Source organism: Sitophilus oryzae, unplaced genomic scaffold, assembly GCF_002938485.1.
Source record: "Sitophilus oryzae breed Bouriz unplaced genomic scaffold, Soryzae_2.0 scaffold_377_pilon_pilon, whole genome shotgun sequence".
Lineage (NCBI taxonomy): Eukaryota > Metazoa > Arthropoda > Insecta > Coleoptera > Curculionidae > Sitophilus > Sitophilus oryzae.
The window spans coordinates 1341900-1364893 of NW_022146948.1; the positions used below are offsets into that span (position 1 = coordinate 1341900).

General features: G+C 31.2%; 2 protein-coding genes across 4 annotated transcripts; one reads left to right on the forward strand and one right to left on the reverse strand.

Moving 5' to 3' along the window:
* Positions 1–76: 76 nt before the first annotated feature.
* On the forward strand, positions 77–1629 carry LOC115885216 (40S ribosomal protein S24). Of its 3 annotated transcripts, none has more exons than XM_030904043.1 (5): positions 77–179; positions 502–648; positions 959–1204; positions 1287–1306; positions 1485–1629. In XM_030904043.1, exons 1-4 carry the CDS (start codon positions 177–179, stop codon positions 1296–1298), a joined length of 408 nt encoding a protein of 135 aa, XP_030759903.1. In that variant the 5' UTR covers positions 77–176; the 3' UTR covers positions 1299–1306; positions 1485–1629. The 3 variants fall into 3 exon arrangements, with proteins under 3 accessions (XP_030759903.1, XP_030759905.1, XP_030759904.1); XM_030904044.1 differs by lacking the exon at positions 77–179 and adding an exon at positions 225–243; XM_030904045.1 differs by lacking the exon at positions 1287–1306.
* LOC115885215 lies at positions 1520–3995 on the reverse strand. Its single transcript, XM_030904042.1, has 7 exons — positions 3861–3995; positions 3442–3612; positions 2859–2897; positions 2678–2807; positions 2006–2050; positions 1874–1941; positions 1520–1801 (listed from the first exon to the last, which is right to left on the reverse strand). Exons 1-7 carry the CDS (start codon positions 3918–3920, stop codon positions 1778–1780), a joined length of 537 nt encoding a protein of 178 aa, XP_030759902.1. The 5' UTR covers positions 3921–3995; the 3' UTR covers positions 1520–1777.
* Positions 3996–22994: the final 18999 nt, after the last annotated feature.

The window sequence follows — 22994 nt, forward strand, 5'->3', positions numbered from 1 at the left end:
CGTATATGTATAAATGACCCCTAGATTCATATTAAAAAAAGAGAGAAATTAAAAGAATTAGACAGGAAGTTGGCTGCAAAACTTTCTGTATATGTCAAAATTGTCAAAAGGACGGGCAAACGCCAAATTTTAGAAAAAGAAGAGTTCTCTTAGAAATTTTCTTTTAGCCGTTCAAAATGGTATGTGAAAATAATTTAGTTTTTTCTCAGTCATCTTAAATAATTATAAAAGTGTTTTAAAATGGTTTGATGTGTATATGTGCAGTGCTTTTATTTCCTTTAAAATTTTTATTTTTGGAGAATATTATCTTGTATATTATCAATGTTGACAAATGTAATATAGTGAATATGGGTTTTAAATAATTTTGTGGAAATAAACGTACTATGCTTTACAATTTATTGTAACTAGCCGATGAAAATATCCAAGTTTATCAAAATTTGGAGTGGTGTTGGTTGGAACATTGCTAGAAGAATTAAATTAACCTGAATATGTTTGTTTTAGACGGAAGGAACAGCTACAATTCGTACCAGAAAATTCATGACCAACAGACTGTTGTGTCGAAAGCAAATGGTGGTAGATGTTCTACATCCAGGGCAACCTTCTGTTAAGAAAACAGATATAAGGGAAAAGCTCGCCAAAATGTACAAGGTAAAAATTGTAGAAATTCATTGTCATTCGTTCATGTTTTTCATGCCTTTTTGTTAAATTTAATACCTTTTAAAATCATGGAAAAGTAGAATAAATTAGTTTGTATAATTTATCATTAGTTGAATAACTTGTTTATTTTCCAATTTTTCAATTGTTTTTATTTATATATTCCTCGAATTTTAATAATTACATTACTATATAATTAATGCAAATAAAGAGTATTATCGGTTACCGTATTATCTATTATTACTATGTAATAGATAATAATTGCATTCTTAACTAAACATTTGTATTTTTATACTTTTTGTAGGTTATGCCTGATGTCATCTTTGTTTTTGGTTTTCGTACAAACTTTGGTGGTGGAAAATCAACAGGCTTTGCTTTGATTTACGATACATTAGATTTTGCCAAGAAATTTGAACCCAAACACAGATTACAGAGGCATGGTCTTTATGAAAAGAAACAACAGACACGTAAACAACGTAAAGAACGAAAGAACAGAATGAAGAAAGTACGTGGAACCAAGAAGAGTAAAGTTGGAGCAGCAGCCAAAAAGGTAATGAAACATTTTCATAATTTATTTATATTTTTATTTCAAAGATATTAAGTTAATATATTTATATTTTATTGATTTCTAGGGAGGCAAATAATATTTCAGGTATATTAAGATATCTGTGATTGTCTTTAACTAATCTTGTTCTAAAAAAGTTTGAGTGGTATTTTAAAAAAGCCTAATAATTTGTTTTAGTAATAGCTTTTTAGTTTCTGTTGTGTTTTTGAAGATTTAGATCTTGCTTAAAGTAATGCTATTTTAACAATTTTGTTTTTATTTTCAGTAAACGGGTTACATATGATATGGCATTCCATTGTGTCTCAAGTACTGACTGTATTGAAAGGACTATTTATTTGAAACACAATATCCATCTGAATGTCTATGTAATATATAACTTTTCCACTAAATATATTTTAAGTTTATTGTAATTGACTTTTTATTTATACATTCCGTTCATAAACAAATTTGAGTTAGTACAAGTTAGTATAAACATATATGAAGTATTATATTATTATAAGTATGTATTACTTAATTCTATATTTCATGTTAATATGAACTACATTCTCCTCCTTTTACTTAGGGGTAGCTAAACCTTTTACACTGAAACACAAAAGAATAAAAATTTTTGTTTATTTCATTTAAATTTTATAGTGCTATAAGGGCTATACTTACACTTGTTTCACTTATGCATTTCATGAATTCTTGTAATACTTCGCATTTTCCTTGCAGTTCAGTTGATTCTATTTAAAATTTATATTGTTTATTATATTTGTGTATTTTTATAAGATCTTACTGTGATCTTACCTTCTAATGTGGTGTTCAGATTTCCAGAAAAATATATGTTATTTTCTAAAAAAATTTAATATTAGTATGAAAGAAAAATGATTTGGTTTCAAAACACCCTAAAAACTATTTATGTAAAATAAGTGATTTAAATATTTCACGTCTTAAAAATATGTTAATAATAAAAAAGTCGCATTATGGGGTTAAATTAGGTATGTTTTTATAAAATAATCTTAAATTTAATTTTCTGTATCAGCATAATTAGTAGGTATTGTTGGTTGCATAATTGTGAAATTTTCATTTTATTCCATTAAACTGGCTTTGTTTTCTTTAAATAAAAGTGAACAGTCTCTTGCCGAAGAAAACATTGTACAAGAAATATCATTATAGTATAAATAATCTGTATATGCCACAGTAGATACAGGTACAGATTATGGCATATAGAACCACAAAGAACACAACAAAGTTGTTATCTGTGATAGAACCGAGGTACAAAGTATGGCATTATAAGATCAAAAACTACAATATAAAATATATTAATATTTTTTAAAATACATGATTTTTGTAGTTTTAACGTTTGACATAATACTTCAACCTTAACTCGCCATCTGCTGTCTCTATAAAAATGTTTTTTTTACTTGGAAATAAAATGTTATTTCTATAGGCACATACATATATTTTTTATCAACTTACTAATGCTATCAGATAAGGCATTATTGCAAGCACTTAATCTGTCATATATTTCTTTTGCATGAGTGTAAACTACATTATTATCAATCCAATATACAATTTGGCCATAGTTTGGGTATCCATTTCCGTTGAGCTATAATTTTTTTAAAAAATAGTCAATTATTTATTTTACAGGTATATTTACCATATGTAACGCCTCAAAGATGCATTGGTAGTAGTCGCACTAAAAAAGATCATATTTTTTAATCAATACATTTTTTCTGGTTTCTTAATATCATATATACCGTACGACCAAATAAAACGGCGTTCAGTTATAAGAAATGATGGTCAGTGAGATTCACCATATAATTTTACTTATAAAATGTCAGCGATCGTCATTCCTAAAGTAATCTAATGTTTTCTTTTCCTTGATCATACGGTACAAAAGTGATCAAGATTTATGACGAATATATGAGCGGGGGTTCAGAAGTGAACTAAATCAAGTCCTAAAAGATAATTATAGAGGAAATGATACTTAATTACAATAAAACAAGTTAGATAAACAGGCTATAGGTAGCTGCTTAATGCGAGAAGTTTGACTTGATTCATTTCTCTACTGGGAAAAAAATATTCTATAAACGTATAAAGACTATTATCTGTGCTATTATCTTAAAATAGTAGAAAATTGGACCTTGGAAAATATACCGGATATATAGAATTTACAACAAAAGATTGGATGATCTCCCGCCATACTCGTTGATGATCCAGTCTTTATTTTTAGTACTTACTTTCTGCGGTGTATATTGTTCCTCGACACCAATACCCAATTTTTTCTTAGCAAAATTTAAAACACTTTTAGTACTGTACTGTAATCTATCCAGAATTTCTACTGTCTTACCCCAACAATAGTCTTCGGCTCCAGTTAGAACGTCTGGCCGTTCACATACTGCCAAAGTATTCTAAAATAAATCAGCATTAAATCATTATAGAGATATTATAAAAAAGCTAGATTGGCAATGAAACGTGCAAGAAAGATGGCTATTGTCCTTTGTTCGTTCTGCTCGAATAAAATATCCAAAGATCTTTCTGAAAGGTTGATATACCAAAAAATCCGGTAGTTATCTTTCTTAAACGTTTTATTGTGCTCTATTTATAATAGCTCTGATATAGTCCAATCAAGTGAAGGCCACAATTAACTAATATTCACCTGAGGAACAATACAAATAATAATTAGAAGACAAGAAATTTTTGAAATTAATTGGACCATTTTTAGCGTTTTTTTTTATGGAGATCGGTCACGAGAAAATTGAATTTGGCTTGACAATAACGCGTATAAATCATTTTAATATTGCTGCCTCGTCCTTCATTAAAATCCTACCTGGTATATTATTAACTATATAACTACTAATTTTCTACTGAAATTAAAAGATTATCAATCCGATCCTAATTTTTAATTGCCGGACTGTGTTTCCTGTTGTCATTCGGAAATATAATGGAATTAATTTGTATTTTCTTTATAAATATCGTTTAGTTTCATATAAATGTTCGTAAAATAGACATGGTTTATTATTTTTAATAATTACTAATTATTGCACTAAAACAATGGCATAAATAATTATGCAATATGCTTTAAATAATAAACGCTTACGATAATGAAAATATATCTTTGTTATATTTCAAAGAGACAACAATATAAGAGAATTCTATTCTTACTGAAACCACAGTACAAGTTTAACCACGAATTTTGTTTTTTTTTGTTTGTTTGGTTTTTACCTAGATATTACATTACATGAATTTGAAATAAAACGAATTTCAGATACATTTTATTTTCTCTGTTATTTTTTGAATGTTGAATGTCATTTGTAGGAAACTTCTCTGATCTTAGACAGACATTAGCTCGAGAGTATACAAAATACTTTTTATTCTTAAAGGTGCATTCTCACGACTCGTGTACTTGACAAACATTTGCAATTGGCATACAAGGTATACACGGTGCGTCGGGCAACTATACAGAATTTCTAAGTTATTTATTATGGCGCGTTCTCACTACTCGTGTACTTGGCAAGTATTTTTTATTGGCCTACAGGGTCTGGCGGGAGTGCGGCCTAGTTCCTATAATAAATAACTTAGAAATTCTGTATAGATGCCCGACGCACCGTGTATATACCCTGTATATACCAATTACAAATGTTTGTCAAGTACGCGAGTCGTGAGAATGCGCCTTTATAGGAGCTACGCCAGCCCCTGCACTCTCGCCAGACCCTGTAGGCCAATAAAAAATACTTGCCAAGCACACAAGTCCTGAGAATGCGCCTTAAGCAAAATATCTACAAAACAGAGCTAATTCAATCAATAGTAGGCTGTAGGCTGTAATACGCATCCGTAGACATGTGAATCACACTTATGTAGTAACATATCTACAAATATAATATTGTTTATAAACTGTATAATGTTGTAAAAGTATGAACTACAAGAAAATTATACACATTAACTTTTTCGAGTTTTTCGTCATTTTACAATAAATAGCCACAGCATTTGGCTACATAGAGTGAACTAATATTTCTATTAATACATCATAACTATTTAACTCGTTGGTTAAGTAATTCTATTTGATTAAATTAGTTCAGGATAACAATTACTACTTAAAAACAGTTAAAAAAGAGAATTTTTAAATAATTAAATAAGTTTTCAATAGCCGGTTCTCAAATTATTGCTTTAGATTCGTTTTAAATAACTAGATACATATCTTAAAAAATCACGAAAAAAAAACCGCAGTAAACAATAACAACACATAATTGCCATTAACGCTACTGCAACTTTTTTAAAAATAAATTACCCAAAGGGAATTAGTAAATGTGCAAATGTGCATACTAACCCGAATTAGATGGTAGGTACAGGCATGCGTTACCCTTGTTTATATTATTACTATAGTCTGTCCCACGAGAGTATTCATGACAGTATCATATATAGTTTGTCATGAATGCTCTGGTTGGTCAGTTGGGTCTGTCATTTTAATTCACAGGTCGTCTGAGGAAATCCCTGACTCGTTGGGCAGACTTTTAAGGTCAAACTTTATTCAAGTATTGTGACTGGTTTAACTAGCCAATCCAATAAACCAGGCTATAATTTGTGATTTTTTTTGTGACAAACTTTGTGTGATTTGTAAGCTAGCTGGATAGTATAAAAAAAAAAACCAACCAATGAATATTCCTCGGAATATTCTTTGTATTTTAGTTAAAATATTATTTTCCATTAAAATAACCAGTATTTGGATGGTTTGTACACATATTTTCCACTAAGTTATATAAAGTAATAAACACTTTAATCCTAACATATTTGTTTTTATTTGAAACTAGGATAAATATACAACTTTTTATTATCCAAGGATCCACCCTCCGACAGTGGTAATTGCCAAGCTGATGCCCTCTTTAACTATTTTCCGTATTAACCCATCTGAGAAATCGCTGTAAAAGTTCTACGACAAATTTGGCCGCTCGATCGAAAAATCCAGGTTTATCCTGGCCTACTTGATCGGTATCGTTGGTTGGGTCGATCTCAAATTCGGTCTGTCTTTTTGTTCTGGCAAAGTTGGCTCGATCTATAACAAAAAAAAACACGAATTTATGAAGCAAAAATTGATTTTTTCTCAGTAGATTGGAAGTAAGAACTAAATTAACTAGGAAAGTGACAAATTGAAGTATTAGGTATACATTATTTGGTAGGCATAGTTTGCACAACGAGAGGATCCAAGACAGTGACAGAGTTGTGTCTGTCGTTTAATACATATATAAATTTTATTTTCTGCCATTTTTTTGGATGTCATTCGTCCAAATATTCCGTGATTCGTTGGAGAGACTATATCAACATCTTTCTTATTTTTGAATATTAAAATGTTTGTTCATTAATCTAAGCAAGCACAACAGGACTGTTTACGGGATACAATCCTTTCCAAAAATACCTAAACAAGATCAGCATTAATAGTAAAAGTTAGTAGTGGGCAAATGCAAGACCAAGACTCCCTTGGTCTTGATCTTGGTTTTGCAGTTAATATGTAGTTATGGTCCTGGTCTTGCAGGGTTCAGTGTTGGTCTTGCGCAAGGCTCTTGCAAGTCGTACATTTTATTAATATATTTTTACTAGATGTACTTTCTACATAGAAAGTCTTTAAATAAACAGTATTTTTAGTAATTCAATGCAAATAAAAGTGTAAAAAATGAAATTAATAGAATATTTGTTTTGATAAAAAATTTTAATTTTCAATATTTTATACTTTTTAGGTTTTTTTATATTTTTTTTTTCAATATTTTATACTTTATAAGTTTTATGCGATAGCCGGGAAATACTACTTGTTATAAATTAAAACAATAATAATAGAAAATTGAAAAAACGGCGTCCAGTTGGCTTGGAAATGACGATCGATAACATTCTCCCCTTTCTCCATATAATCTATACTAATATATAAAATCCTTAAGTGACTGACACACTGATTAATCACGATTCTGCTCAAGCCACTCAACGTAAGTAGCTCAATTTTGGCATACAGGTTGATTCTAGGGTGTAGAGGTTCGATAAGAAGGGATTTTTCAAAATTCCAGTTCCAAGGGGATGAAACCACCCCTCAAATATTATAATATTTTTTATTAAAAAAAAACGGTTTCCAAAAAAACGCTTAAACACGTATATTTTATTTTGTTTTTTTACATATTTTAAGATTTTTTAAAAATGTATCTGGGGGGCAATTTTTGGAATTGATCGTTTACATGCGAACGCGCAACTTTGCGAGTGTTAGAAAAAACGAATGCGTTTTAAAAATTCAATTTTCAGCCATCTTCGCATCTTAATTTGCGATCGTCGTGAGCGTACGCAAAATTACGAGCCGGAACTGTGGCAACGTCGCAAATCACAGTGAAAAAACTAAATTCTCTCCAGTTTAACCGTATTTTTACTGTTTATTTACTTTTCATTACTTGGTATCGATAATCGAGGTTTGTTGTGTTGTTGGTCAAGTGGGTTAATAATGGAAAAAACGTGGAACTAATGTTAGAGAAAAGCAAAAGTAACGTTAATATTTGTAAAGAAGCTGCAATTGCAATAGGCAATGCAATAAATACCCGTATTGCAAAACCATACTGTTCTCTATTCTGTTGAGTTTTTCAAAAATTATTTGTAAATTCAACCCATTGATCGGATATCTCTGATGGTTTAAACCGTTGGTAACTTCATCAATTGAATGAGAAACCGAGGCTTGGTACATATCGATGTATTTATTTAAAGCAATATCCGGGCTGGTAACAACCACTTCCGTAAAATTTCAAAGCAGCTAAAGCTAAAATCTGAAATTTAATGTTACTTCATAGATATACAATAATAGAGAAAAATGTTACCCGGCTTTGCACATCCCAATCAGTCTTCTTTGTGGTCGCATGTACGGCTCAAGTAACTGAATTAAAAACGGCACAAGTCTTTGGATAACCGAAATATTTTTATATTTAATAAATTACCTTTCACTCAGTTCTATGAACGCATTCCCCGGATTGCGCAAAAACATTAGGGCGGTATTGCAGTTCTGCATTTTCTAGGTTTCGAATGGCCAAAACATTCATTATCACTACTATTATTGATACACCTAAACCCAACTACAAACTTGGAACTATCAAATCTAATAAGCGCACTTAGAAAACATACCCTTACGATGCTGTCGATCCGCTCGCAAGAGAACGCAGGGAAATTTGCTAATACGCAAAAATACGAACACTTAAAAATTGGATTTTAGTGTTGATCGAAAAGTTGCGAACAATTTGCAAGGAAACGAATAGCCAAAAATTGCCCCCGGGGGGCAATTTTTGGAATTGATCGTTTACATGCGAACGTACAACTTTGCGAGTGTTAGAAAACGAATGCGTTTTAAAAATTCAATTTTTCGGCCATCTTCGCATCTCAATTTGCGAACGTCGTGAGCGTACGCAAAATTACGAGCCGGAACTGTGGCAACGTCGACAAATCTGAGTAAAAAACTATATTCTTTCCAGTTTAACCCTATATTTTACTGTTTGTTTACTTTTTCATTACTTGGTGTTGATAATCGAGGTTTGTTGTGTTGTTGCAAACGATTTATGTGTTTTTAATAATTAGTAAGTTGTATAATCTAATTCAAATAAAGTTTAATTTGGAGTGAGAAAAATATTGTGTTAGAAGAAAAAATGTTTCTCGTATTATGCAATAAGAAACACTAGTTGTGGAAAACAAGTATCTAGGGAATTTGACTACTGGCTCGCATCTCCGAAAAAGCCATATAACAATACACGGCATATACGCAAAGTTACGCATCACGTGTATTGTTATATGGCTTTTTCGGAGATGCGAGATGTGAGCGATATGTGGTCAAGAATAGGTCCCCAGAGACGGCGCTGGTTGCCGGAAAGCAGAAACCTGCCTCCACTATGTTCGTACCCAAATGTCGCTACCATCTTTTTGGATACACTTCGAGAATGGATAACTTTGGTCGGTTTTGATTCATGTAGGGACATCCAAATAGCCGATTGACGTTTATTTTGGGGTTCATAAGAGTAAATCCAGGATTCATCATCTGTTAACTGATGTTGTTGATAGACCTTTCTTGGATCGTCGCTAAAACTAATCCATCAACGTTTAAATTTTTCATACCAACTAGAAATTGTCGACAGAAGATGTAGTGCTTCATTGTCGAAAACAGAAACCAACTCGGCAAGGCATTCTTGTTGAGACAACTACATTCGAAAATTGTAAAAAAATATTGCGTGCATGAAAAATTTCTCGGTTTAATTTCATTTTTCGACTGACTTGTCCACTTCAAAAATTCAGGTTAAACGAAGCGGTTTAAAATTTTGGCGTTAAGTGAACTAAAGATAACAGTTAATTTTGATATTTGATATATGTTGACAGACGCCTGCTATGTTTCTATACGCAAAATATAAAAGACAACTCTCGTCCCGTGGATGGTTTGTGAACTCTAGGCAAAATACCCGTGGTAATTTGTATAATGTTTTCGTTGTTTATTAGCGACACATATTGAATAGTTTCGAATCTAGCTGGAAAATTTACAAACCAACCAATATTCCTTTGGATAGTTTTTATAAACTATTCAGCTAGTCAAACGGCCAAGTAAAAACTTTAACCGTAGCACATAATACACAATTAAACTGTACGCATATTTAATAGCTCTTAATTTCCCTTAGCCATTGTCTATGTACTATACTCAATATCACTATATTCTCTTTTATATTTTATAGACATTTATCAGTTTAATGCAAATATTTTCGACACACCTCAAAAAATCTCCACGTTATAAAAAAGGATTATAATTAATTGTTGCTATGTTCTTACCTTTCGCACAAACATACTAATGTTTATACCTATAAATGTGTAGGAATTAGTATTAGAAAAAAATACAATAAAACAAAAGTTAATATTATTATCAATTGATACTTATAATAGGAACAAATTTGCAAGTCATTGACATGTGTTTTTTGGTTCGCTGTATGTTTAATTAAATTTATTGTGCAGTAGAATGTGCGGTAGATTAGATAAGTTTAATTGTTTTATATTAATACTATTATTATCTGCAAAATAGATTAAGTTTTTAAATATGTATAATCAGATTTCTTAAAATAATCTAATTTTTGAGATAACGAATTTAAGTTGCATATAATAGTAAATATTTGATATATTGTCATTGTCATTTACACTGTTACCTCTAGATTATATTCTGGATATAAAGTTTGACGTTAAATTGGGATTATGTGAATAACTAATTATTGTAGAGTGGTTAACATAGAGTTAAAAATTAAATGGTTAATTTTAATTCAATTATTGTAGAAACTTGTCACTAATGCACCAATAAATACCTAACCTTTAATCTTAATTTAACTAAATTTTGTTTTGCTGAAGCAAAGCTGTGTTTAAAAGTTTTGTAGTCCGTTAGGGAAATCTGTTGTTTGCGTTTTGCCAAATCCTTATCACCTGATTTGAGTTGACCTATTTAATTTTAGAGGTACCTAAAGCTTCAAATTTATAACTATGAGACAAAGCATTGCGAACTTTACATATACAACTATATTACAACTTACCAGATAAAAGCTAGTCGAGACACAATTACAGGGGGGCAATTTTTGGAATTGATCGTTTACATGCGAACGTACAACTTTGCGAGTGTTAGAAAACGAATGCGTTTTAAAAATTCAATTTTTCGGCCATCTTCGCATCTCAATTTGCGAACGTCGTGAGCGTACGCAAAATTACGAGCCGGAACTGTGGCAACGTCGACAAATCACAGTAAAAAACTATATTCTTTCCAGTTTAACCCTATATTTTACTGTTTGTTTACTTTTCATTACTTGGTGTTGATAATCGAGGTTTGTTGTGTTGTTGCAAACGATTTATGTGTTTTTAATAATTAGTAAGTTGTATAATCTAATTCAAATAAAGTTTAATTTGAGTGAGAAAATATTGTGTTAGAAGAAAAAAATGTTTCTTGTATTATGCACAAGAAACACTAGTTGTAGAAAACAAGTATCTAGTAAATTTGACTACTGCTTTGTCTGAATCCAAAAAAATACACATATAATTCAATAAATTACTCATCAGATAATAAATCATATCTAATTACGCCAAGTTATTTTTTTGTGTTCTGGATACTCGGGATCCTCGATGTTTGGCGGCACAATGGCAACATGTGTACAATCTACACATCCTGTCACTCCCGGGAACCTATGTATTCCGAAAAATCTACAATGATAATACGTAATTATGCAATAAATACCCATATGGTAAACCATACTGTTCTCTAATTCCGTTGAGTTTTTGAAAATTATTTGGAAATTCAACCCATTGATCGAATATCTCTGGATGGTTTAGAGCGTTGGTAACTTCATCAGTTGAATGAGAAACCGAGGCTTGACACATACTGATGTATTTATAAAGCAACATCCGGCTGGTAATAAGCATTTCCGTAAAATTTCAAAGCAGCTAAAATCTGAAATTTAATGTTATTTCATAGATATACAATAATAGAGAAAAATGTTACCCGGCTTTGCACATCCAAATCAGTCTCTCTTCTTTGTGGTCGCATGTACGTACGGCTCAAATAACTGAATTAAAAAACGGCACAAGTCTTTGGATAACCGAAATATTTTAATAAATTGCCTTTCACTCAGTTCTATGAACGCATTCCCCGGATTGCGCAGAACATTACGGCGGTATTGCAGTTCTGAATTTTTTAGGTTTCGAATGGCCAAAACGTTCATTAAGTCATCCATTACTATTATTGTTACACCTAAACCCAACTACAAACTTGGAACTATCAAATCTAATATGCGCACTTAAAAAACATATCCTTACGATGCTGTCGATCCGCTCGCAAGACAACGCAGGGAAATTTGCTAATGCGCAAAAATGCGAACACTTAAAAATTGGATTTTAGTGTTGATCGAAAAGTTGCGAACAATTTGCAAGGAAACGATTGGTCAAAAATTGCCCCCCTGGCCAAGTTTACTTCGCAAGTGTACGATTAATCGTTTGACTCGGGCTATATTTACCTACAGAGAGTGGGGACGCGACAAGTGACCAAGGAACCCGTTCTCACGACATGGCAAGTATATTCCAATATCAAATGTTTGTCAAGTACGCCAGTCGTGAGAATCCGCCTTAAGATATTCTTAGTTCATTCCAGCACACATATGTAATTACATAAGTAAGGTGGGTGGACAATGGAAGGCCACTGTAATGAATAAACAGTTTTTATTATCGCATTTACTGGATAAAAAATGAAAGAAACAAATTATTAATTATCACTTTTTATTGTGTAACATATACATCACTTTTTTTATTCTAGATGTAATCACTATTTATTAAACTTAACTGTTATTAAGCTCTTCCAAACGCCCTTGCAAGGAACAGGGCCGTATTTAAGACCAATATTATTAACTAGTCGTTCAACTTAAAACTCGAGTTGTAGTATTGAAAATATCCGCTTTTACTAAAACTACATAAAAAGCTCTTTCATTTAAATTAAATGAAAAATTAAATGCTTTACATATTATAGGCCAGTAAGCGGGGGTTTTAGGGTCCGAATTCTAAACACCTGCACCGATTGACGTGAAATTGTAACAGTCAATAGAGATATATGTAAGAAACAAAAGTTACATAGTAGCGATGTGTGCTTTCACCCTGGGGGTGAGGACCACCCCTTCTCGGGGGTGAAAAATAAGTCACCCATTTTAATTACAAAAATCAATAAAGGGATGAATTCTAAGCAAAAAATGTTCTATAACATTTTTTCAGAAAATTAATATTTTCCTAGTTATTTAAGATTGAAAATGCATATTTTTTTGCCATTTTTTATAAATAACTCGAAAACCTTGCGTTTTATCGCAAAACTCATATAAAGCAAAAATGAAGCTTTTGGAATAACTAAACGATCCATTTTTTGATGATTGTCATAGGTATAATAGTAGCCGAGTTATCATTATGTAAACGTGATTTTTTATTTTTCGAAAACTAAATTGCAACGCTATTACCGTAAAATAATAGCGAAAGAACACATTTTTCGAAGAAAATGAATATGGCCATTTTTAAAGTGCTTGAAAAGACCTTTTAAATGTCTTTTTTAAAGGTCTTTTCAAGTTCGTAGCTAAAAAACTCGCGGAGTTATGATAAAAATAAAATGGTCATCATTTTTCCGGAAAAAAATTAACAACAAAATGTATGACTAAAATTATGAAAATAAAAACTAAGCGTAATACATGTACAGGGTGAGTCAACGATAGAGTAAAGTCCATTATCTCATTTATTTCAAGGTTTACAAAAAAATGTTTAATATAAAAGTTATAGGGATGGTTAAGATACACATTTTAAATTATTATAAAATATACAAGGTGCTTCAAAAAAGTGTGGCGGCTATAACATATGTTTTTTTAAATGCAACACCCTATTTTTTATTTTATTTTTAGATTCTGCGTAAAATTCCATAACTTTTCTTATATATAATATTATATACCTAAAATTAATAGTTTTTGTAATATTTCAATTTATTTAAACAAATGTTAAATTGCAGTGTTGTAAAAAATTGTCAGTGGTGCCATTGTTTCCGAAGTTGCAGTACCAAAATTTGGTAGGAGAGTTTTATCGAGATGAAAGATATATGTAAAGATATTTTAGTTAAATGATACAGGGTGTTCAAAATATATTTATGAATTTCAACTATTTAAAATTAAAAAATCTCAAATTTTTTAAATGGGACACCATCTATATTATCATTTTTTCTGGTAGATTTGACAACACTCTTCAACTTTTATTAAGTATGTCATATCCCTATTTTTGATAGTTTGCGATTTATTCCCATTTTTTCTATTTTTACCCATATTTTTAATACAATTACCCTATAAAATCATAGTTGCCATGACAAAACAAAACTATTTATTACTTACCTTTGCAAGTAGCTTTATAATTAGTTACAATTGCTGGTATTAGTTAAAGTTAATTAACTTTACTCAAATAACCTAAATCGCAGTAGTAAATTTCTTGGTGTATTTCTATATTATGAAAGATGACACTTGAGATTTTTCGTCGGGGCGAATAGCCACAGATTAGGGTAATACTAGATTACCTAATTGCTGAAGACTACTGATATATGAATTTTCTTCGACATACAGTAAAGTTTTTTCTCGTAGTAATTCTGGTTTATAATTCATTTGGTAAAGCCAATATTACTACTGTCGCGAAACCGTCTCATGACACACTGAAGATGTTTTCTAGATAATATACGTACATCTATCCTTATAGTAGTTAGCAAAGTACTATATAATATATAGTACTGAACCAAAAAATGTGGTTTTCTAAGCTTGTGCGTGTATATCAATCACATTGACTAATTCATTTCAAGAAAATCTGTAACTATTATCTCTACCATTTATACTTATTAGAACAAATTAAACTAAAATTCAAATTTTGTTCTTAACTTGCTTAACAGACATGAAATTGTGATAATTATTACTTTTTGTCATGGCAACTATGATGTTATAGCGCAATTGTATTAAAAATATGGGTAAAAATAGAAAAAAAATGGAATAAATCGCAAACTAATAAAAATAGGTATATGACATTCTAAATAAAAGTTGAAGAGTTTGGTAAAATCTATCAGAAAAAATGATTATATATAGGGTGTACCATTTAAAAAAATTGAAATTCCTGAATTTTAAGTAGTTGAAATTCCGAAATATATTTTGAACACCCTGTAACATCTAAATAAAATATATTTACATAGGTCTTTTTCTATATCTTTATAAAATACTCCTACCAAATTTTAGTTGTTCAACTTCAGAATCAATGCCAGCATTGACAATTTTTTAACCCACTGCAATCTAACATTTGTGTAAACAAATTTAAATATAACAAAAACTATTAATTTTTGGTATATAACATTATACATAAAAAAGTTATGGAATTTTACGCAGAATCTAAAAATAAAATAAAAAAAAGGTGTTACGTTTAAAAAACCATATGTTATATTCGCCACACTTTTTTGAAGCACCCTGTATACTGTATAATAATTTTAAAATGTGTATCTTTACCATTTCTATAACTTTTATATTTAATATTTTTTTGTAAACCTCGAAACAAATGAGATAATGGACTTTACTCTATCGTTGACTCACCCTGTACATTTGGCTATACTTAGGCAATTTACTCTGCAAGTTCGAGCGGTTTAGAATGCCTATATTTGGAAAAAAGTTGAAAATAATGAAAAAAATGTATTTTTTGTTTTTTAAAAATTTTAATCTTTTTGACATATCTAAAAAACTAAGCAAATACGTGAAAAATGCGACAGAGTAAAATTGAAGGTCTTTTTTTTGCAATATTTTTGCTCCCTTTTAATTAAAAAAAAGCAAAGGAGCAAAGGAGCATGCTCTTCCATGGTCCACCCACCTTATATGCTATGTATTTTAACGTAGTGCATATTTATTTAATTAACTGATCTTAGGTGCCCGGTGGCATAGAGTTACAGCTCTCGTCTACCAATCTCAAGGTTGTGGGTTCGAATTCTACAGCCGGCAGTTCGTCAGCCGACTATTTTTAATAAAATATATATAATAGTTTGGGTACTTAGGTCGACTCAGCCTTAAATGAGTACTTGGGATTCACAATCCTGAGGTAATAATAGGCGGTTCAAGCGTAGTGCTAGCCATATTACCTTCCTTGTATACCGAACAGCTCTAGCATGGCAAGCTGTACCTTGCTACTCCCAAGGCATTAAACGCTATATAAAACAAAGTAGCATTTGGAAAATGAAAATGCTACAATGGGAGCTATTATTATACTCGTATAACTGATCTTCATTCTGCCTATGATAAAAGGTAAATAATTCCTAAAGATACCATCCGCTCTTAATCAAAGTGATCCGTTTACCCAGACCAGGAAATGATAATGGAATGTTCATTTTTTTCAAAATATCTTTTTGATATTTGGAAAGGATTGTCTGGCGTCATTGCATGTCGATTTAAAAAAAGTTTGACTAGCAATAATTCATAAACTTTACTACACTGATATTACATTGATGTATAAATCAATTCAGACAATAACAAATCGAGTTTTCTACCTTTTTGTCGACTGGAAAGTTAATTAGCGGTAGCGGCTAGACAGCTAACTTTTTTAGAGATTTTTAATTTTTTCCTTTCGTTATAAGCTTAAAGCTAACTAAAATTCATAGTTTGCGACTAGACTCTCGCAAAGTGTCGCCAAAGTATTTTAGGATTTTGATGATCTCTCAGTGCGTCAATGTGGAAAAGATAATTCATAAACTATGAGATATAATTACTAGATATATTGACGATCTAGCAAGCTATAGTATGTAGTATTAGTTAAAATCTTTGAATAAGAAGACTAAGGAAGGAGCATATCAAAAATCTTAGGTACACCGCGATGGGCCTCAAATATGGCCGACTTAAATTCCGGTTTATCAGTGTCGTTCTAATTTTATTTAAAAAATGTAAAACTATGATGTAGGGTAGACGTGGGGTAGACTCAATAATTTGTTGTTTTATGTTACGTTGTGAATAAATGTTGGTAGTTATTAAAATTGTTATAAAATATATAATTCTAATAAAAATAGATAAGTTATAATAAGTATTTATTAACACAAACATCCGATACGCTACTGAAGCAGGTAAGTCAAATTAACGTATCTAAATTCTTTGACATCTAATCTTTGACAAGTAATAAATAAAAGCTAAAATGCAAGAAAAATATATAATTTAGTTAATTTAAGTGAATTTCATAAATGATCGGTTTACTACACGTATGTATATTATATAGTCACTTACTAGCGAAAAGTTGTTCCATTATTTCACTCAATTTTTGCCGAGATCTACCGCACGCTACACAACCAACTATTTTAGAATCTTTTTCGATAAATCGCGATAGTGTCACTGTTAATTTAAGTTCTGCCACAATTTCCATCTAGATTTACTACCTTTATACAGCTATCAGTAGTAGAATAAATAATAAATAACATAAAATAAGCTCCGTAAAGACTGACAAATCCACAAAATTTCAAATCAGATTCAAATGTGTCAAATGAATCGTCAAACAGAACTGTCAAGGATCCCCACCCTAGAGTGCTTTTTTGGCGCTTTTTCCGCCCACCATGCATGAATACATGGATAGCATTATGCTCCTTCCTTAGTCTTCTTATTCAAAGGTTAAAATTAATATTCTTGCTTTAACTTTATCCCCAACGAAGTTACAGGTGGTCAAAACTGTCCTTAGTTGCTTCGAGAAAAGGATGGTATGGCCGTGCTCGATTTGGCTGGGACATATCTGTGCCCTCCAGATTAATGTCATTCTAAAATCCATCTTGTTACTTTACTTTTTTTTGTATTGTATACTGTATTAGCAATGATTTTCTATTAATAGCATCTAAAAGATTGTAAACGTTTGTCTTAACTGTTTCGTATCATGAATATACCTGATTCATATGTAGTTACAGAAATGGAGGTATAGCAATTTGCGGGGTAAGTGCATACTTAATACGAAATTTAGATACGGTTTCTCGCATGTCGATGCAGTAATATTTGTGCCATTGCATGCTATCATGCTTATACAGTATTTCGCTTTATTTTTGTAGTATACATATCCGAGAAAATTTATCTTATAAATTTTATAGCCCATGATCTTTTTAATATTAAGTAGTCTAATTCGACATATATCGGGTGGTGTATGGGCGTTGAAAACAGGAAATGATCCCATGCAAATTTTGAACTGATTTGACAGCTAAGTTGTACAGGGTGTCCCATTTTGGTTGAAATCATAGGGTATCTCCGTTATTAGTAAAGATAGGAGGATGCGGTTTGCACAAACCTGTTCCAGTTGTTTGTCAAACGGAAGATGCTGTAAACAAAATTTTCATAGCCCTCTCGATTTCTGAGCTACAGGGTCTTTTCGAAAATGTTGCAGTTTGGGACATGATATTGAGAAGGTGAAAACTGATTCTTGTAGAGCTTTATAGTTAGAATATAGTGGGGTAGTCTGTTTTTCTACGAAAAAAATATTTTTGAAAATATGACCTAAAGTTATGTTTTTTCAAATGGGACACACTGTATATTTATAAATCATATGATCCGTCTTCCTATGAGCTTCTCAAAATTATATATTACTCTCTATTTATTTTCACTATTTACTGCACTATTTAAAAGTTAGAGAAACTTAACTCTCTACCGATATTTATAAATCTTTGAAGCTATCGTACCAGAAGTTTTAAATATTCCTTTAGCTAATTTACGTGAAATATTCTTTCAGCATACCGGGTGCGTCTCAAAAGTGGCTCACCCCTATAACTTTTTTATTTTTTAAGATAAAAAAACGAGATTTGATATGTTAGTATATGACATAAATTATATAGGATTGAAAATGGAATTTCTATCTAGAGTGGTATGACTATGTTAAAAACACTAAGTTTTAATCAAGGAACCTTGGAAAAGTAAATTTGATCGTCTAATGTTTTTAGAGTCTTGTCCTGGCCGGTAAAAGATGCCCAAACTGCATTTTTAATCATATCTCAATTTTTTCAAATGGAACGAGGGTGGATCATTAGCATAAAAACATTTTTTTTACGAACAATTTGATACCACACACTTGGTATTTCGAGTCAAATTGTCGTTATGAATCGCACCTTGCAACTTCAAATAAACCATATTCGAAAATGTCAAAAGTTGACATATGATATGTCATTCTATTCAGAGTGTTACTTTCTATCGAGCTTTCTATCGAATAAAGTAAAAAAATACTGAGGGTACAATTTAAAAATCATAAGTTGTAGTCATTTCCGCTGAAAGAGGAAGTGGCCAAAAAGAATTGAATACGTCAATCAATCCTAATTTATGTCATATACTAACATACCATCTCGATTTTTTATCTGGAAAAACAAAAAAGTTATAGGGGTGAGCCAATTTTGAAACGCACCCGGTATACAACTAACTTATTTCTTCAATCAACGATAGTATGCTAACTAAACCAAAGCAGTAATCTTCAAAATCATCAGCAAAGAAATCGAATTTCAATTTAAAGCTTTTTCTATAAGTTTTCAGAGGCACTAGAGCATTAACTGATTTTTTAGTGTCCGGAATTGATTTCTCGAGTTCTCGATGTGTTGAGTTTTGTCCCGTCTCGACTAATAGAATTCTCGACAAAAAACCTTACAATAAATACAGTTAGGTCTAAGATGTAGTCACGGGTACCGATATTTTTCAAATAAGTATAAATACAATAATGATTTATTATATATTTTTAAGCTTGTCGAATGAAGATGAACGTTTACAAAAGCAGTAAATAACTAAAAACTAATTAACACATTTATGAGTAATAAAATTAGTCGATAATTGGAAACATATAGGTGTGTGAAGCAATTAAGAGAGTTAATGTTTGTTTTTATTGATGCTTGCTTATTTTTAGAAAATAAACTCTGGATATTTACTAAAGAAAATTTCATCATATGGTAATTTTCGACAGTGAACTGTTTTCTACAAATTATTTTATTTTTGTCATAATTTATTATAATATACCTTTTACATATTATTGTATTATTTAATCATGGAGTGAATTCTACGGATAAATAAGATTTAAAAGTTAAATAATTACCAATATAATAAAAAATATATTTCATTTTCGTCATATAACTAAAACCTTGAATGCTAGGTATGCTAGGCTTTTAAAATGTTCTTAAGTTTTCAGTCTTTACAAAAACGGTGTTGACTTCAATGTTTTACACTTTTCACAAAATTACTGTAAACCGATAAAGTCTTTGGGTCATTTTTAGTAATAAAAATAAAGTATTAATTTAATATGAATTTTTATGTTTAATAAATCATAATGGTAATAAATGATACACGGTGGTCTGCGGCAGCATATTCTACAGATAAAAATAAGTAAAAATGTCCGAATAAATGTATGTCCTAAAATGCTTCGTTTCAGAGATACAGGGTGTAGAAAATTTATTTTTATTTAGTTTTTTTCAAATAACTTCTGAATTAACGTCGACATTTGGATGAAAATAGGTGTTTGGGTGTTTTTTGACATGATTTGATTTCGATGTCAAGATGACTCCTACGTGTAGGGGGCGCTATCTACATGCTTTTTAACTGCTTTGAAGTGTAATAACATTTCGTCCGCACTTGTATAAAACTAGTAAGTGAAGAATTATACATTTCTGTAATTTTTCACGTGAAAAATGTATTTTAGTACGCTACGAGCAACCGTTTTCAAGATATTTGGAATGGAAATAGTCAATACTGACAAAAAAATAAATATGTTGACTAGATAGTTATTTGAGTGAAATAACAAATTTGGGACTGTGAATCATGAATTGAAAAAATACGATACAGTTTCTGTCGAATCTTTGACACAAAACATTTCAAGTTTATTATTTCAGACTAATAACTAACCAGTCAACATGTATAATTTTTTTCAATTATGACATGTATTGATTATTTCGATTCCAAATACCTTCAGAACCATTACTCGTAGCGATTTTTACCAAGAGGCTATTTTTACGTAAAAATGACGGAAATGTATATTTTTTCACTCAGTAGTGTAATACAAGTACGGACGAAAAATTATTACTCTACACAGCTAAAAAATATGTAGGTACTTAAATTTATCATACCAAAAAACACCCAGACACCAATTTTCATCCAAATGTCGACGTTAGTTCAGAAATTATTTGGAAAAACATCGAAATAAAATTTAAACTTCTACACCTTGCATCCCCGAAACGAAGTATTTTAGGGCATACATTTATACGAACTTTTTTACCTTATTTTAACTTACAGAATATAATGCCGAACTTTTCCGAATACAATTCGGACCACCCTGTATATATGTTCATACATGTCACTTACAAAGTAGTACCTTATAATAGCATTAGTTTTTTATATAACATAGCCCTTTAGCGTATCATGCTTCATAAGCACGGTATACCAAATACATAATACATATAAAATTAAATGAAATAAAATATCTTTTTTGGCGACTGGTATTGCCTTTAATTTTTAAATTTTACACAACGTCTCGGTTAGAAATATCACTAGCTGACACCTTGTGTAGAGTTTCAAACTTAAAGCCAATGCAAATTCAAGAAAATATGTTATTTCATAGTTTACACCATCCATTTTCTACTAAATTCAAATACATACTGACGTGCATGAAAAACGGGCACCTTTAATTTTCATGTATTTTAAAGATCAATAGATCTTATTCTAGTGGGTCGATTTTGATGATTTTTTTAGCAATTTGGAGCGAAATTAATTGGCATATTAGTCTCTTTTTAAATTACAAATTATAGTCGCTCTCGCTATTATATTGTTTTTCCCACTACGGCATTTCGTAGTCACGAAAAAAAGGCGTATTATTGTTTATGTGATGCTTGCGCAAGAGATTTTAAATCCCGTAGTTGATCTTTACCATGTCCAATTAAAGCGACAATAGTGAATACAACTTCTGGACTTAAAACCATCTCTGCTTGAGGAACTCCCAACGAACAATTATAATATAGAACTTTAGAAAAAGAATAAACACTATTTCATATGTGTGTTGATGAGGACCAAACACAAAGGCATGCTTTTAGTGCTAAACTAGAAAGTATATAAACACCCTAACCTAACGATCGAGGAAAGATATACTTTGATGTAAAAGTAGATTTTAAAGATTTTACTTTATTATTCCACAGGGTATTTCTAACTTTCATCAAATTAACATTTTATTTTCTCCCTACAATAAGGCAGATTGGAATTTTTTAATTATAGAAGAGGTTAAAAAGTCATTTAGCCACATACTGCTTAAAACAATATCAAAATTGGCCTACAAGAATAAAATATATAGTATATAAAAATATAGCTATTGCAGTTCATGGAAAGAATTGCAACCTAATGGGCGAATTCGTGACAAGTTTGATTTGATTTATGCCGGGACCCCATTATGCCACACGCCGCGCTACGCTACGCTATGCCACTTCACGTCATGAAGATCTGTATATGTTTTCCGATTTAATTACATGTGTTGCGCACACACTAGAGCTCACGCAACCCCACGCCACGCCATTCCACGCTATCACATGTGTGATGGGCGATTCGTCTGTCTCAGATCTCATAATATGTACACTCTCTCCCACGTCGCAACACGTGGGCTCACGTGGGATAGCGTGGCGTGTGGTCTAATGGGTTATTCCCTTAAGTCTCAAGTGCTGTAAGGTGTAGCCGCCACTCGTTCTGCGGCCAACGCATAAAACACTTCTTTTTCTAATTCGGCCAGCGAAGGCATTTCGAAGCCGGTTTGAAGCTGAAAGCGACAGTGTTGCATATTAAAATGTGTAATATCTGTAATAAGTTTGACGAAAAAATCCGCGTTTATGTATTGAAAATTTATTCGTGTTAAACATGTTGTGAATAAACAAAGTACTGAATATTTCGTATGAAAAGATTATTGACATTTACCATAATATTTTACATTTGAAATAACAGCGATCTTCATTTCCAAGTCAACTTTGACGCTGTTCTTTGTTTAATCATATAATATTATATTAAGTTGTTTAACGATAGAAAATCCGTAGTATTAATGTACTGTACCCAAAATCGAAATCTACGGATTAATTCGTAGTTATTACAACACCATCTCCGGCAACCTCCCACTCTGATGACTGAAAGCAGAACTACGGTGCAGTATTATTCTTTATCCGCTGCGCTGTAAACGATTATCAACGCGCAGCGGCGCAGAGCTGACGGTAACGCCACGAAATCGCCCATAAGGTTGCGCATCTTCT